Source organism: Oncorhynchus mykiss, chromosome 2 (genome assembly GCF_057628025.1).
Source record: "Oncorhynchus mykiss isolate SJ-2025 chromosome 2, ASM5762802v1, whole genome shotgun sequence".
NCBI lineage: Eukaryota > Metazoa > Chordata > Actinopteri > Salmoniformes > Salmonidae > Oncorhynchus > Oncorhynchus mykiss.
In genome coordinates, this window is record NC_143023.1 from 104,192,906 (window position 1) to 104,211,380 (window position 18,475).

General features: G+C 42.0%; 1 protein-coding gene across 1 annotated transcript in view; it reads right to left on the minus strand.

The window, feature by feature from the left end:
- Positions 1-18,475, minus strand: part of LOC110502669 (transient receptor potential cation channel subfamily M member 1) — a 131,417-nt gene that overhangs the window by 47,471 nt on the left and 65,471 nt on the right. The window contains 5 exon segments of the mRNA XM_090215695.1: positions 96-275; positions 860-960; positions 4,445-4,517; positions 17,657-17,780; positions 17,904-18,078. Coding sequence (XP_090071821.1) covers positions 96-275; positions 860-960; positions 4,445-4,517; positions 17,657-17,780; positions 17,904-18,078 — 653 coding nt within the window.

The following is an 18,475-nucleotide window of genomic DNA, read 5'->3' on the forward strand; positions in this document are numbered from 1 at the left end:
CCGGTGCTCATGGTATTTCAGAGCTAATATTCCATAGAAAGTCCAAGTACTCAAGCAGTATAAAATGTTAAGCACCGGGCCAACTCAGGTCTTACCCATCGCATTAGTTCTATCTTCCTAGGGTCAGTCTCCTCTGGTGGTTCAGGCTTGGCCTTCCCTCCCTTCCCCTTTTTCCCCCGGGCCTTGGCCTTGTTCCTGGGGGCAGCGGCTGGACTCTTCGGCCTCTCTGTGGTAGTGGCTACGGTACCACTGCTGTTAGCTAGGGCACTGGCAGGCTGGGGGAGGAGGGGTGGTTCATTTTCATTAAAACGGGATTGGTTTTTGTGTTCATGTTCATAATCAACTAGTAGGATTAATCTTCTTTATCCAGAAAGATGAGGGGAAATGTTAAGAGTCCAATTCCTTAAATGGTGATTTAATAGGAATATAGAGGGTCCTTACAAAGCCTTAATACCCTGGTGTGATCACTGTACCTATTGGATCATATAGGGATCATATTACGGCAGGTTATGATCTGCTGTTCAGGATGTTCCTAGATCTCTGCCGTTAAACCTGTGTGTCTGTCTGTATCAAAAATAATTTCAGTTAGTGCGGTCTGACATCCTTCCTGTTAATACTGTACATGTAAAGGTGATGCTTCATGGCAGGTTTGTATGGTGTTTTCTCTGAACAGCAACAGATGAGGTGGTCTTAGCCAGGGTTGCAACATTCCTGTAACCTTCCCAACATTCTTATTTTCCAGAAATGCTGTTTAGAGTATTCTGAATTGCATGCTTAAATTATCCACCTGGGGTTTCTGGATTTTGCAACCATAAGTGGACTACAAGTGGACTGCAGGGTAGCCTGGTGAATGACTCACTGGTAGATGGTGACCGTAGACAAAGATCTGGTTGCGTGCTATGTCCACTCTGTTCCAGGCCAGAGCTAGACTCAGCTGGTCCGGCGCAGAGGCGTTGGTTCCTGTGAGTACACAACATAGACACTGTCATTGGTAGAGGCCTCGATGCCTAGCAACTCACAGGACATCACATCTGCTATACACTGAAGAACTGTGTGCCATGACTTCACAGGGCAGTTATGGAATTCTGTTTTAAAACAGAAAAGTAAGTAAGTACATAGAAAACATCTCCTTAGTGATGTTAACACCCACAGAGTTAAAAACACAATTTTCAAAGTGTACATCTGAAAAGTGTTACATTTACAAAAATATAGAAATCTAAAAGGATGATGTTCAGAAATAGATGGTTAAAGGGTAACGGAAGGATAGGAGTAAAAACAAACAAAAGATAACTATTGTAAAAAAGATTGTGTCCATAAAATGCATATAGTGTGTATAAGCTGGAAGTAGAAGCATACAGTGGCAAGAAAAAGCATGTGAACCCTACAATTAGATCTGATCTTCATCTAAGTCACAACAACAGACAAACACAGTGTGCTTAAACTAATAACACAAAAATATTGATTTTTCTTGTCTATATCAAATACATCATTTAAACATTCAGTGTAGGTTGAAAGAATTGTGTGAACCTCTATGCAAATGACTTCTCCAAAAGCTAATTGGTATTCAGGAGTCAGCTAACCTGGAGTACAATCATTTAAACAAGATTGGAGATGTTGGTTAGAGCTGCCCTGCCCTATAGAAAACACTCACAAAATTTGAGTTTGCTATTCACAATATGCATTGACTGCTGTGAACCATGCCTCGCACAAAAAAAGATCTCAGATGATAAGAATTGTGGACTTGCATAAAGGGTTACAAAAGTGTCTCTAAAAGCCTTGATGTTCATCAGTCCTCGGTAAGACAAATTGTCTATAAATGGAGAATGTTCAGCACTGTTGCTACTCTCCCTAGAAGTGGCTGTCCTGCAAAGATGACTGCAAGAGCACAGCGCAGAATGCTCAATGAGGTTGAGAAGAATCTTAGAGGGTCAGCTAAAGACTTACAGAAATCTCTGGAACATGCTAACATCTCTGTTGACGTGTCTACGATACGTAAATTACTAAACAAGAATGGTGTTCATGGGAGGAAACCACGGAAGAAGCCACTGCTGTCCAAAAAAACAGTCTAAATTTCGCAAACGAGCATCTGGATGGTCCACAGTGCTACTGACAAAATATTCTGTAGACAGATGAAACTAAAGTTGAGTTGTTTGGAAAGAACACGCAACACTTTTTGTGGTAGAAATATTTTATTGTGAACAGAGCAACATGGTTTGGAGCTGCTTTGCTGCCTCAGGGTTTGGACAGCTTGCTATCATCAATAGAACAATTTATTCCCAAGTTTATCAAGACATTTTGCTGGAAAATGTAAGGCTATCTGTCTGCCAATTGAAGCTCAACAGCATTTGGGTGATGCATCAAGACAACAACCCAAAACACAGAAGTAAATCACCAACAGAACGGCTTCAACAGAAGAAAATATGCCTTCTGGACTGAACCAGTCAGAGTCCTGACCTCAACCTGATTGAGATGCTGTGGCATGACTTCAAGAGAGCGGTTTACACCACACATCCTAAGAATATTGCTGAACTGAAACAGTTTTGTAAAGAGGAATGGTCCAAACTTCCTCCTGACCGTTGTGCAGGTCTGATCCGCAACTACAGAAAATGTTTGGTTGAGGTTATTGTTGCCAAAGGAGTGTCAACCAGTTTTTAAATCCAAGGGTTCACATAATTTTTCCATCCTGCACTGTGAATGTTTACACGGTGTGTTCAATAAAGACATGAACATGTATAATTGTTTGTGTGTTATTAGCAGACTGTGTTTAAGCAGACTGTGTTTGTCTATTGTTGTGATTTAGATGATCAGATTAAATTTTATGACCAATTTATGCAGAAGTTCAGGTTATTCCAAAGGGTTAGCATACTTTTTCATGCCACTGTAAGTGATATTGTCCATTAGTTTAATCCAATTAGGGGAGAGGTGGTAGGGTTAGGGGAAAATAATAAAGGAAAATATATTTTGAAAGATGTGTATGTACACAGTACCAGTCAACTGTTTGGACACACCTACTCATTCGAGTGTTTTTCTTTATTTGTACTATTTTCTACATTGTATAATAATAGTGAAGACATCAAAACTATAAAATAATACATATGGAATAATGTAGTAACCAAAAAGTGCTAAACAAATCAAAATACATTAAAGATTTTAGATTCTTCAAAGTAGCCTCCATTTGCCTTGATGACAGCTTTGCACACTCTGGGCATTCTCTCAACCAGCTTCACCTGGAATGCTTTTCCAACAGTCTTGATGGAGTTCCCGCATATGCTGAGCACTTGTTGGCTGCTTTACCTTCACTTTGCGGTCAAAATCACCCCAAACCATCTCAATTGGGTTAAGGTCGGGTGATTGTGGAGGACCAGTCATCTGGTGCAGCACTCAACAGGCTCTCCTTGGTCAAATAATCTCTTACACAGCCAGGAGGTGTGTTTTGGGTCATTGTCCTGTTGAAAAACAAACTATAGTCCCACTAAGCGCAAACCAGATGGGATGGCGTTTCGCTGCAGAATGCTGTGCTAGCCTTGCTGGTTAAGTGTGCCTTGAATTCTAAATAACAAACAGACCATGTCACCAGCAAAGCACCCCCACACCATCACACCTCCTCCTCCATGCTTCTCGGTGGGAACCACACATGCGGAGATCATCCGTTCACCTACTCTGCGTCTCACAAAGACACGGCGGTTGGAACCAAAAATCTCAAATTTGGACTCAACAGACAAAAGGACAAATTCCCACTGGTCTCATGTCCAATGCTCGGGTTTCTGGCCCAAGCAAGTCTCTTCTTATTATTGGTGTCCTTTAGTAGTGGTTTCTTTGCAGCAATTCGACCATGAAGGCCTGATTCATGCAGTCTCCTCTGAACAGTTGATGTTAAGATGTGTCTGGTAACTCTGGGTCTTACGTTCCTGTGGCGGTCCTCATGAGAGCTAGTTTCATCATAGCGCTTGATGGTTTTTGTGACGGCACTTGAAATGTTTTGGATTGACTGAACTTGTCTTAAAGTACAAAATAGTACAAATAAAGAAAAACCATTGACTAAGTTGGTATTCAAGCTGGTAAAGTACATACATACATACATACATTGCATGCATACATACATACATACATACATAGTTAGGATACACGTACTCATTCCATGGTTTTTCTTTATTTTTACTATTTTCTACATTGTAGAATAATAGTGAAGACACCCACACTATGAAATAACACATATGGAATCATGTAATTACCCCTGCAAAAACCCTGGAATGAGTAGGTGTGTCCACACCTTTGACTGGTACTGTATATACAGTGTATATATATATATTTACAAAAATAGGGGGATTGGAAATGAATTGGAAATGATGCAGAAAATTACATTAATGGAAACGACAATCTGCAATATTACAGCTGATCTAACCCCTAAAAATAAAAAAAATCTAAGAATAATTAAAAGAGTTACCTTTTAATAAAGCAGTCAGAATGGCCATTTCAATATCTTGCTGTCCTTCAGAACCCATTCGAAACACTGTTATCTATGGAAGAGATGAGGAATAGAATAAACATTCACCACATTCTGTTCTTGATAGAGTTAAGAAAATATTTTAAAAATCAAGTAAAAACATTTCAAATACAAATAACACAATAAAATAACTACAATGAGGTTATATACAGGGGGTACCGGTACCGAGTGAATGTGCGGGGTTACAGGTTAATCGAGGTAATTTGTACATGGGGTAAAGTGGCTATGCATTGATAATAAACAGCGAGTAGCAGCAGTGTAAAAACAAAGGTGGGGGTGGCCATTTGATCAATTGTAGCCAATTGTGGCTCGGGGGTAGAAGCTGTTCAGGAGCCTTTTGGAACTAGATTTGGCGCTCCGGTACCGCTTGCCTTGCGGTAGCAGAGAGAAAAGTCTATGACTTGGGTGATGAGTTTTTAGGCACATTTTTGGGCCTTTCTCTGAGACCGCATATTAAATAGGTTCTGGATTGCAGGACACTTGGCCCCAGTGATGTACTGGGCTGTACACACTACACTACCCGTAAAGCCTTACGTTTGGATGCCGAGCAGTTGCCATACCAGGCGCTGATTCAACCTGTCAGGATGTTCTCAATGGTGCAGCTCTAGAACTTTTTGAGGATCTGGGGACACTTGCCAAATCTTTTCAGTCTCCTGAGGGGGAAAAGGCGTTGTAGTGCCCTCTTCATTACTTTCTTGGTGTGTTTGGACCATGATAGTTTGTTGGTGATGTGGACACCAAGGAACTTGAAACTGTCAACCAGCTTCACTACATCCCCGTCAATGTGAATGGGGGCGTGTTCGGCCCTCCTTTTCCTGTAGTCCACGATTATCTCCTTAGTCTTGCTCACTTTAAGGGAGAGGTTGTTGTCCTGGCACTATACTGCCAGGTCTCTGACCTCCTCCCTATAGGCTGTCTCATCGCTAACGGTGTTCAGGCCTACCACCGTTGTGTCGTCAGCAAACTTAATGATGGTGTTGGGTCGTCCTTGGCCATGCAGTCATGGGTGAACAGGGAGTACATGAGTGGAGTAAGCATGCACCCCTGAGGGACCCCGTGTTGAGGATCAGCGTGGCAGATGTGTTGTTGCCTACCCTTACCACCTGGGGGCGGCCCGTCAGGAAGTCCAGGATCCAGTTGCAGAGGTGGTGTTTAGTCCCAGGGTCTTTAGCTTATTTTTATTATTTTTTTCACCTTTATTTCACCAGGTAAGCTAGTTGTGAACAAGTTCTCATTTGCAACTGCGACCTGGCCAAGATAAAGCATAGTAATTCGACACATACACCAACATATGGAATAAACAAAACACAGTCAATAATACAGTAGAACAAAAGAAAACAAAAAGTCTATATACAGTGAGTGCAAATGAGGTAAGATAAGGGAGTTAAGGCAATAAATATGCCAAGTAATTACAATATAGCAATTAAACACTGGACTGGTAGATGTGCAGAAAATGAATGTGCAAGTAGAGATACTGGGGTGCAAAGGAGCAAGATAAATCAAATAAAAAATACAGTATAGGGATGAGGTATGTAGATAGATGGGCTGTTTACAGATGGGCTATGTACAGGCGCAGTGATCTGTGAGCTGCTCTGACAGCTGGTGCTTAAAGCTAGTGAGGGAGATATGAGTCTCCAGCTTCAGTGATTTTTGCAGTTCGTTCCAGTCATTGGCAGCAGAGAACTGAAAGGAAAGACGACCAAAGGAGGAATTGGCTTTGGGGGTGACCAGTGAGATATACCTGCTGGAGCACGTGCTACGAGTGGGTGCTGCTATGGTGACCAGTGAGCTGAGATAAGGCGGGGCATTACCTAGCAGAGACTTGTAGATGACCTGGAGCCAGTGGGTTTGGCGATGAGTATGAAGCGAGGGCCAACCAACGAGACCGTACAGTTCGCAATGGTGGGTAGTGTATGGGACTTTGGTGACAAAACGGATGGCACTGTGATAGACTGCATCCAGTTTGTTGAGTAGAGTGTTGGAGACAATTTTATAGATGACATCACTGAAGTCGAGGATCGGTAGGATGGTCAGTTTTACGAGGGTATTTTTGGCAGCATGAGTGAAGGATGCTTTGTTGCGATATAGGAAGCCAATTCTAGATTTATTTTTGGATTGGAGATGCTTAATGTGATTCTGGAAGGAGAGTTTACAGTCTAACCAGACACCTAGGTATTTGTAGTTATCCACGTATTCTAAGTCAGAGCCGTCCAGAGTAGTGATGCTGGACAGGCGAGCAGGTGCGGGCAGTGATTGGTTGAATAGCATGCATTTAGTTATACTTGCGTTTAAGAGCAGTTGGAGGCCACGGAAGGAGAGTTGTATGGCATTGAGGCTCGTCTGGAGGTTAGTTAACACAGTGTCCAATGAGGGGCCAGAAGTATACAGAATGGGGTCGTCTGCGTAGAGGTGTCACCAGCAGCAAGAGCGACATCATTGATGTATTCAGAGAAGAGAGTCGGCCCGAGGTTTGAACCCTGTGGCACCCCCATAGAGACTGCCAGAGGACTGGACAACAAGCCCTCCGATTTGAAACACTCAACTCTATCAGAGAAGTAGTTGGTAAACCAGGCGAGGCAATCATTTGAGAAACCAAGGCTGTCGAGTGTGCCAATAAGAATGTGGTGATTGACAGAGTCGAAAGCCTTGGCCAGGTCGATCAATACGGCTGCACAGTAATGTCTCTGAACGATGGCGGTTATGATGTCGTTTTGGACTTTGAACGTGACTGAGGTGCACCCATGACCAGCTCTGAAACCAGATTGCATAGCGGAGAAGGTACGGTGGGATTCGAAATGGTCGGTAATCTGTTTGTTAACATGGCTTTCGAAGACCGTAGAAAGACAAGGTAGGAAAGATATAGGTCTGTAGCAGTTTGGGTCTAGTGTCACCCCCTTTGAAGTGATGAGCTTTTTGGGCACTATGGTGTTGAATGCTGAGCTGTAGTCAATTAACACATAGGTTTTCCTTTTGTCCAGGTGGGAAAGGCAGTGTGGAGTGTGATTGAGAGTGTGTCATCTGTGGATCTGTTGGGGTGGTATACGGTTTGGAGTGGGTCTGGTGTTTCTGGGATGATGGTATTGATGTGAGCCATGACCAGCCTTTCAATGCACTTCATGGCTACCAACGTGACTGCTACGGAGCAGTAGTCATTTAGGCAGGTTGCCTTTGTGTTCTTGGGCACAGGGACTATGGTGGTCTGCTTGAAATATGTAGGTATTACAGCCTCGGTCTGGGAGAGGTTGAAAATGTCAGTGAAGACATTTGCCAATTTGTACAGGTCCTGGTAATCCGTCTGGTCCCGCTGCCATGTGAATGTTGACCTGTTTCACCCTTGTGTGATGTTCATGTTTTTGTTATTCACCCAATGTTTGCAGGTCTGATGGACCCACAAAATTATTGGGTTTTAAAAAAAATACAACCATAACAATTTACACAAAAATACGTCATACTTAGATGTTGGCTTATATCAATTAAAATAAATATAGAGAGCATATTTACAATTGACCTCTGCTAGATCACATTTATCAATAAAAGCACTATTCATTTATTTTTTATAAAATGTGATTTTTGCAAGCATAAATCAATTATAATCAAGACATGGGTGAAATAAATCATGTATATCTTGAAGAAATATACATGAAACAAGGTTATCATTATTGATGTTTATTGCTTTGAACTGAACAAATTGGAAGAACAAATTGTACATACAGTATTTTATGTAAATGATAAATGAGCCCCATTGAACAGAAATGTAGGCCGGTCTATACACAACATGAGGGACAGAGTTTTACTGTTTGTGTGTTGAAAATGTATTACTTGCACTTGATGCATGTGCACTGTGTCTTCCTGTCCTTCTTGGGTCCACACACATCTCAGCGCTACTTCTTTTTGCTTCCGGCTGCAATCTACAATGATGAAAACACTTAGTTCAGGAATTTTACTGACATCTCACTCACTCACATATTTAGTTACAGCAGGCCAAGGTAGGAGAGTCAGACACCAACACATGCAACAGCATCACTCACACTTACTTCTGGTATTGGAGTTGTTGGTTTGTGGGTTGAGTGGATGGGGCACCAGCATCCTCCTCCCGAATCCTCCTCATGATGCAGAAGCTGGGGTCCTTGGGATATGTTTCCTCCTCTGGATTTTAGGTCTTACCAATGTCTTGCTCAGCTACTTGATGAAATGATCTCCTCTGGGGCACCCCTCTGTTCCAATCTGGGTTCAACGCCATCCAGATGACAAATGCATATTACGCTGAGATGTCCAAGAAGTTGAAGAATATCACAAGTGGCCAGCATAGGGTCTGTAGGCAGTCACCACCTTGTCTAAATTGTCCACCTCTCCTTTTGTGGCATTGTAATCCTTTATGACTTCTGTTTGATGTTCCTGGCCATTTATTCTCCCATCCCTATGCAGCGTACTCATGAGTACCACATTTTTGCCTTTCTTTGGCACGTAGGACACTAGGGAAGTTTTGGCCCTGAACACAAACTTAGAGGAATTGATAGGCCTGTTCTGTGAATTCAACAGCTGAGGTGGAGCTCTGGCTTATTTTTCATACTGTTCCTAACATCGTCAGCTTCCTCTTGAGGAGCTCCTGTCCCAGCTTGTGCAAAGCAAAAAAAGTTATTGCATGTGATGTTTTGGCCTCGGAGTCCATGTGTTACATACAGGACACCTCGCATCCCTTGGTTCTTCTCAGGGGCTTCTTCATCTGGCTTCCCCGAATACACTTACAAGTTCCACGCATATGAGGAAGCAGCATCACAGGCAGCCCAGATCTTGATTCCATATTTTGCGGGTTTAGAAGGTATGTGCTGCCTGAAGGTGCAGCGACCCCTGATCAACAGTAACGTTGGGCCCAGGGTTGTAAAACAGGGGAAGGCTGTCCACCCACTTGTCCCACACTGATCTGATTGCAGCTAGCTTGTCTCTCTGCACTGACCTGATAGCAGCTAGCTTGTCTCTATGCACTGACCTGATTGTAGCTAGCTTGTCTTTCTGCACTGACCTGATTACAGCTAGCTTGTCTCTCTGCACTGACCTGATTACAGCTAGCTCATCTCTCTGCACTGACCTGATTGCAGCTAGCTTGTCTCTCTGTACTGACCTGATTGCAGCTAGCTTGTCTCTCTGCACTGACCTGATTACAGCTAGCTTGTCTCTCTGCACTGATCTGATTACAGCTAGCTTGTCTTTCTGCACTGACCTGATTACAGCTAGCTTGTCTCTCTGCACTGACCTGATTACAGCTAGCTTGTCTCTCTGCACTGACCTGATTACAGCTAGCTTGTCTCTCTGCACTGATCTGATTACAGCTAGCTTGTCTTTCTGCACTGACCTGATTACAGCTAGCTTGTCTCTCTGCACTGACCTGATTACAGCTAGCGTGTCTCTCTGCACTGACCTGATTGCAGCTAGCTTGTCTCTCTGCCGCCAAACTGGTCTGGTGTCTTTATCATCGAAGCGGATAATCCTGGAAATAATGTGGAGGTTTTCCAAAGACATTGTTATGCAGAAAGGTTCTTTGCCAGTTTTTGCATTCCACAAGGATTATGTGGATTCCCCATTGGACCTGAAACACCAGCAATGATAAGAACCCTGAAGTATGCATGCAAATGAGTTTGGTCCATCGCTCTCCATAAACACGCCTTCCCTCCAAATGAGTCCAGTCCAGAATGATTTTCTGGATGGTGTCTGGGATGAACAGTTCAAAAGAAGCCTATGTTCTGCACATGAGTAACCGCCATCTGTGTCAGCCCTGGTTGCATTCTTTTCACATTGGTAGCCATGCGGTGTGGTTCATTCCTTGGGAAAGAAGACCATTCAATTTCAAAATATTTTGACATACATATTTCTCCTCCTGCAGGCTGCTGATGAGTTATTATTATTTCTAAGTGCTCTGAGCAGAGATTATTTTTGCCTTACTGATTGATTGTGGTAAGGAGCCACACACGCAAAGCTATTCATTCGTTTTGTCCCTCCCCCAATTTGCATCTGGCTGGTGTAGTGTGTGTAGAACATACTTTTTTACAATGTATTGAAATAATGTAATGTAATAACATTGTGCAGGTTCCTCAGGGCATTGTGTAGTTTCACACACTACAAAGGGTAAAGAGTGCGAGAAAAGCGGGAGACAGGCATGTACTTGGTGCTGTGTTGAAACAGCAGGCCCAGGAAGGAGAGGAAGACAGAGTGAGGGCACACATTAAACCTTTTTGTTTCATTTTTACTTGTTTTCACCTAATCACTCAATTTCCACACTTGTATTACCCCGGTCACCACATATGTAATATAAATGTGTAGGGGGGTGCACAGTGTTATTTGACATGTTCTTCACAGAAAATGAGCCAAGGCCAATAAATTATTCATTGTATCATTTTTATTTTAGTAAACTTTTAAAATGGATCCCACATACCCGAACTCCACACAAGGGTTAAAGTTCTTGCTCACATCGGCTACGGAGAGTGTGATCACACAGTCATCCGGAACAGCTGGTGCTCTCATGCATGGTTCAGTGATGCTTACCTCGAAGCAATCATAAAAGGCATTTAGCCCATCTGGTAGGCTCGCGTCACTGTGCAGCTCGGAGCTGGGTTTCCCTTGCAAGTCCGTAATAGTTTGCAAGCCCTGCCACATCCTGCGAGTGTCAGAGCTGGTGTTGTAGGATTCAATCTTAGTCCTGTATTGATGCTTTGCCTGTTTGATGGTTCGTCTGAGGGCATAGCGGGATTTCTTACAAGCGTCCGGATTAGTGTCCTGCTCCTTGAAAGAGGCAGCTCTAGTCTTTAACTTGGTGCGGACGTTGCCTGTAATGCATGGCTTCTGGTTGGGATATGTACGCGCGGTCACTGTGGGTATGTCGTCGCTGTACTCATTGATGAAGCCGGTGACTGAGGTGGTGTACTCCTCAATGCCATTAGATGAATACCGGAACATATTCCAGTCTGTGCTAGCAAGACAGTCCTATAGCGTAGCATCCGCGTTATCTGACCACTTCCATATTGAGCAAGTCACTGGTACTTCCTACTTTAGTTTTTGCTTGTAAGCAGGAATCAGGAGGATATAATTATGGTCAGATGTGTCATATGGAGGGCGGGGGAGAGATTTGGATGCGTCTGTGTGTGGAGTAAACGTGGTCCTCAGTTTGCACATGTGCCATGCTGGTAGAAATGAGGTAAAACGTATTTAAGTTTGCTTGCATTAAAGTCCCTGGCCACTAGGAGCACCGCTTCTGGATGAGCATTGACTGCGGTCTTGGTGCCAGCGTCGGTAAGTGGTGGTAGATAGACTGGTACAAAAAATATTGATGAAAACTCTCTTGATAGATGGTGTGGTCTACATCTTGTCATGAAGTACTCTATCTCAGGTTGGCAATACCTCAAGTGCTCAGGCTCTCAGTTTAAGGTTCAGGTCAAAAAACAACATCCAGGTCAGATACTGTATGTGAAAGTCTGATCATGTGAGTGAATAAATAAATGAGTGAATATTATATACGTTTTTCTTCATGATATTTGCTTATATGGAGACTAAGGGCTCTATTAATTTTGTTTCCCTGAAGTGTTACAGACTTCACAATTGAAATGTAAAGATCATTTAAGATTAAGCCGACATATGCAACGTTTACTGTGAATGCAGTCTCTGCTAATGTGGGATAATTGCCTTTAAATGTCAGTTAAAAAAATCATAGCAGGGACTGTTGGTCTTAACATGGTCAGCTTAAATAAGTCTGATATGAGAGGGCTGGAAAGTCTGCTGTGTCGGTCAAGGGAATTAAGGTATATTACTCCAAGGATACAGACATTGGTGATAGTGATATCACATCACTGTCTTTGTGAGACAGCTCTGCACTCTGGGGATGGACCGGGACAGGCTTGGGTATATTAGCATGAGCTGAGGAACCTCTGGGTGGATTAGGGAGATGGATCCTCTTTTCTATCTGTCTGGCTCAGTATGTAATATACTGTAGGTCAGGACTGCTCAGAGCAGGGCTGTCCAGGTTATTGCTACTGTGGATGGATGGGCTGAGGCCTGGCTGTTGGCAGACCAGGTGGTCCTGTGCTCTGATCTGTCCAGTCCAGATGTATGAAGGGAGGAGTGAGTCTCAGATGGATTATCTTCCCTGAGTTTTAAACCACTAATCACATCACTTAGTACAACTAAGGATCTGCTGCAGGTGCATAAATGGTGCCGCTGCACTGCCCTATCAGGCTGTCCATTGCTGACTTATCAACCTTTCAGGCTGGTTGCAGTTGACCTATCAGCCTATCAGACTGCTCCATACTGATCGATCAGTACTCTGCTGACTGTGAAGGCACTTAGGCTGATGGATTGTCAGTACTTTATACTGATTACATCAATAATTCCCCAGGGCAGCTGTCTAGGCCCTTTCCTTTTTTCAATCTTTACTAATGGTATGCAGATGATTCAACACTATACACGTCAGCTACTACAGTGAGTGAAATTACTGCAACACTTAACAGCTGCAGTTAGTTTCAGAGTGGTTGGCAAGGAATAGGGGTGGCAGGTAGCCTAGTGGTTAGAGCGTTGGACAATTTTTTAAATTAAAAATATATATATATTTATCCGTTATTTTACCAGGTAAGTTGACTGAGAACACGTTCTCATTTACAGATGATAGTGATAGTAACTGAAAGGTTGCTAGATCGAACCCCCAAGCTGACAAGATAAAAATATGTAATTCTGCCCCTGAACAAGGCAGTTAACACACTGTTCCTAGGCTGTCATTGTAAATAAGATTTTTTTCTTAAGACTTGTCTAGTTAAATAAAGGTTAAATAAAAAGTTTGTCCTAAATATTTCTACAACTAAAAGCATTGTATTTGGGACAAATCATTCACTAAACCCTAAACCTCAACTAAACATTGTATTGAATAATGTGGAGCAAGCGGAGGTGACTAAATTGCTTGGAGTAACTCTGGATGGTCAAAACATATTGATACAACAGTAGGTAAGATGGGGAGAAGTCTGTCCATAATAAAGCGCTGCTCTCTTCTTAACAGCACTATTAACAAGGCAGGTCATACAGACCCTAATTTTGTTGCACCTGGACTACTGTTCAGTCATGTGGTCAGGTGCCACAAAAAAGGCCTTAGGAAAATTGTAGTTGGCTCAGCACAGGGCAGCAAGGCTGGCCCTTGGATGTACACAGAGTGCTGAAATTAATAATATGCATTTAATCTATCACGTCTCAAAATGGAGGAGAGACTGACTTCATCACTACTTGTTTTTGTAAGAAGTGTTGACATGCTGAATGCAGCGAGGTGTCTGTTTGAACTACTAGCACACAGCTCAGACACCCATGCATACCCCACAAGACATGCTACCAGAGGTCTGTTTGAACTACTAGCACACAGATCAGACACCCATGCATACCCCACAAGACATGCTACCAGAGGTCTGTTCACAATTACCAGAACAGACTATGGGAGGCGCACAGTACTACACAGAGCCATGACTACATGGAACTCTATTCCAGGTAACTGATGCAAGCAGTAGTATCAGATTTAAAAAAATACCTTATTTTATTTATTTTAACTTTTTTAACTAGGCAAGTCAGTTAAGAAGAAATTATTATTTACGATGACGGCCTAGGAACAGTGGGTTAACTGCCTCTTCAGGGCAGAACGACAGATTTGTGTGCAAAGCTGTCATAAAGGCAAAGGGTGGCTACTTTGAAGAATCTAAAATATAACATTTTAATTTGTTTAACACTTTTTTGGTTACTACATAATTCCGTATGTGTTTTACCATAGTTTGTATGTCTTCACTATTATTTTACAATGTAGAAAATAGTAAAAATAAGAAAAAGCCTTGAATGAGTAGGTGTTTCCAAACATTTGACTGGGACTGCACATTGCGGGGTGGCAGGGTAGCCTAGTGCTAAGAGTGTTGGACTGGTAACCAAGTGGTTGGCAAGGAATAGGGGTGGCAGGTAGCCTAGTGGTTAGAGCGTTGGACAATTTTTTAAATTAAAAATATATATATATTTATCCGTTATTTTACCAGGTAAGTTGACTGAGAACACGTTCTCATTTACAGATGATAGTGATAGTAACTGAAAGGTTGCTAGATCGAACCCCCAAGCTGACAAGATAAAAATATGTAATTCTGCCCCTGAACAAGGCAGTTAACACACTGTTCCTAGGCTGTCATTGTAAATAAGATTTTTTTCTTAAGACTTGTCTAGTTAAATAAAGGTTAAATAAAAAGTTTGTCCTAAATATTTCTACAACTAAAAGCATTGTATTTGGGACAAATCATTCACTAAACCCTAAACCTCAACTAAACATTGTATTGAATAATGTGGAGCAAGCGGAGGTGACTAAATTGCTTGGAGTAACTCTGGATGGTCAAAACATATTGATACAACAGTAGGTAAGATGGGGAGAAGTCTGTCCATAATAAAGCGCTGCTCTCTTCTTAACAGCACTATTAACAAGGCAGGTCATACAGACCCTAATTTTGTTGCACCTGGACTACTGTTCAGTCATGTGGTCAGGTGCCACAAAAAAGGCCTTAGGAAAATTGTAGTTGGCTCAGCACAGGGCAGCAAGGCTGGCCCTTGGATGTACACAGAGTGCTGAAATTAATAATATGCATTTAATCTATCACGTCTCAAAATGGAGGAGAGACTGACTTCATCACTACTTGTTTTTGTAAGAAGTGTTGACATGCTGAATGCAGCGAGGTGTCTGTTTGAACTACTAGCACACAGCTCAGACACCCATGCATACCCCACAAGACATGCTACCAGAGGTCTGTTTGAACTACTAGCACACAGATCAGACACCCATGCATACCCCACAAGACATGCTACCAGAGGTCTGTTCACAATTACCAGAACAGACTATGGGAGGCGCACAGTACTACACAGAGCCATGACTACATGGAACTCTATTCCAGGTAACTGATGCAAGCAGTAGTATCAGATTTAAAAAAATACCTTATTTTATTTATTTTAACTTTTTTAACTAGGCAAGTCAGTTAAGAAGAAATTATTATTTACGATGACGGCCTAGGAACAGTGGGTTAACTGCCTCTTCAGGGCAGAACGACAGATTTGTGTGCAAAGCTGTCATAAAGGCAAAGGGTGGCTACTTTGAAGAATCTAAAATATAACATTTTAATTTGTTTAACACTTTTTTGGTTACTACATAATTCCGTATGTGTTTTACCATAGTTTGTATGTCTTCACTATTATTTTACAATGTAGAAAATAGTAAAAATAAGAAAAAGCCTTGAATGAGTAGGTGTTTCCAAACATTTGACTGGGACTGCACATTGCGGGGTGGCAGGGTAGCCTAGTGCTAAGAGTGTTGGACTGGTAACCGAAAGGTTGCAAGTTCAAATCCCTGAGCTGACAAGGTATAAATCTGCCGTTCTGCCCCTGATCAGTGTTAGGCTGTCATTGAAATTAAACATTTGTTCTTAACTGACTTGCCTAGTAAAATAATTGTTGTATGGTGGTATTATACATGTTATATTGTAGTGGTGTAATGATGTTTTGTCTTGTTTTATATGTAATGTAAGTGCCTTAATGTGTTTGAACCCTAGGAAGAGTAGATGCTGCCTTGGCATTGACTAATGGTGATCCCTAATAAATACAAATACAAAATACATGGACTTAAAAAGATCTACAGTGTAGATTAGAACCTTTCCATTCTAGTCGCGGGTTGTAAGCTCTACATTACTGGTGGTGATGAGATATGATTCACTCAGGGCTGGGAGATAAATCCTTACATTACTGGTGGTGATGAGATATGAATCACTCAGGGCTGGGAGGTAGAGCTGTATGAGTGATACACACAGGCCTGATTACATGATGAAAAACACGTGACATAATGACCAACCTGTTACTGCAACAGACAGATATGGGAGAGTTGTAGGGAACATGTTTATTCATAATACCAATGGAGGAAGTCCACAGATGAGGGAATGAATGGGTGAACACATTTTTCAACAGTACAATAGGTCCAATGCACCCATTTTATCTCAATTTCAAATCATTTCTGGGTAGCAATTAAGAACCTTTCTGTAATTGTTATCAATTAAAATTGTAAAAAATAAACAACAATATCTTCTTAGCAAAGAGCAATTTCTCAAGCAAGAATTTGGCTAGAACTGTCTGCAAGTGGTCTGAGTGAGGATGGGGTCATCTGAAAACTACATAGAGAGATTTGGAACTTTCTTTTTCATTTGTCTATTAACTCATTTATCACCTGGTGATGTTACCAGTTATGCCAAAACCACATCCCACCAAAACATGCAGACATTTCTTTATCATAATATTCACAATTTCACAGTATTATTCCAACCTTATAGTGTGGAAATATATATATCAAACAAAGGTACCATAGCAGCACCCACTCGTAGCACGCACTCCAGCAGGTATATCTCACCGGTCACCCCCAAAGCCAATTCTTCCTTTGGCCGCTTCTCCATCCAGTTCTCTGCTGCCAATGACTGGAACGAACTGCAAACATCTCTGATGCTGGAGATTCCCATCTCCCTCACTAGCTTTAAGCACCAGCTGTCAGAGCAGCTCACAGATCACTGGAAATGTATATATCTCATCTGTAAATAGCCTATCCAATCTACCTCATCCCCATACTGTATTTATTTATCTTGCTCCTTTGCACCCCAGTATCTCTACTTGCACATTCATCTTCTGCACACGCTACCATTCCAGTGTTTAATTGCTATATTGTAATTACTTCGCCACCATGGCCTATTTATTGCCTTACCTCTCTTATCCTACCTCCTTTGCAGATGCTGTTTAAAGATTTTTCTACTGTATAATTGACTGTATGTTTGTTTTACTCCATGTGTAACTCTGTGTTGCTATATGTGTCGAACTGCTTTGCTTTATCTTGGCCAGGTCGCAGTTGTAAATGAGAACTTGTTCTCAACTAGCCTACCTGGTTAAATAAAGGTGAAATAAAAAAGATAAACCACGTTTTTGACAGCAACTGGGCCTTTAAAGTAAATATTTTAAGTACATTGAGTTCAATGATGTATATTTTTTATGTAATCCAATGTAATTAGTTATATACATGTATTTTATGTCATTGAATTTAATTAGCTAAAAAGTAGATCCTATTTGAGTTATTCCTCTACTCACCAGCTCCTTCTTCTTCATGCACTCCATGACCATGAGCAGGATCTGCTGTGATTGGCTCTTACTATAGTTGAAGGTCTTCTGTATGGTCACCAGTAGCTGGTCCCTCACGTCGTCAGTTATCAGACTTTAGAAGGAGGGAGTGATTTAGTAGTAGTACAGGACAAAGAAGAATGAGAACAAGAAGAAGAAATGAAGATTGATTGAAGAAGAAAGACTAGAAGCAGTAGATAGACAGGTCTATCCTCACCCTCCCTCCTCGCAGTATTTGTGAGCGAAGGACATGATGTCCGATGCCCTCCCGCTACCATCACAGACCACCACGGGGACGGGAGGTTCCTCCTTCAGACTCTCCAGGGTGATGGAGATGACATTAGGACCTCCCTCTACTATCAGACACACCAACGGGACCCCCTGGCCAAGGCCTGCAACACACAGTAACACACACAAAATGAAATGAAATTAATTATCACAGTGAAATATTATAATGTTTGATAATGTGCCAATTATTTGCATAGGGGATGGTTTACCAACTGGCGATTTCATACAAAAATAAAATGTCATTCAAAAACGTAATTCATACAACACAAGAATGGATATTGGCATCCCGGCAACATAACTACAGGATGGCCATCTTGGTCAGAGAATGGTTCATTTGATCATCTCTTTGAGGTTTGGCCAGACCATCAGTGTTGGGGGGGTTGAAGTCAGAGGTGAAAGCTGAGCATCCCTTTGCTGTCCCTGCCTTATCACAATCTCCAGGCATAGGATGACAAAGGGAAACCCACAGGTCACAGAGAATAACACGCTCCAGGACTCCAC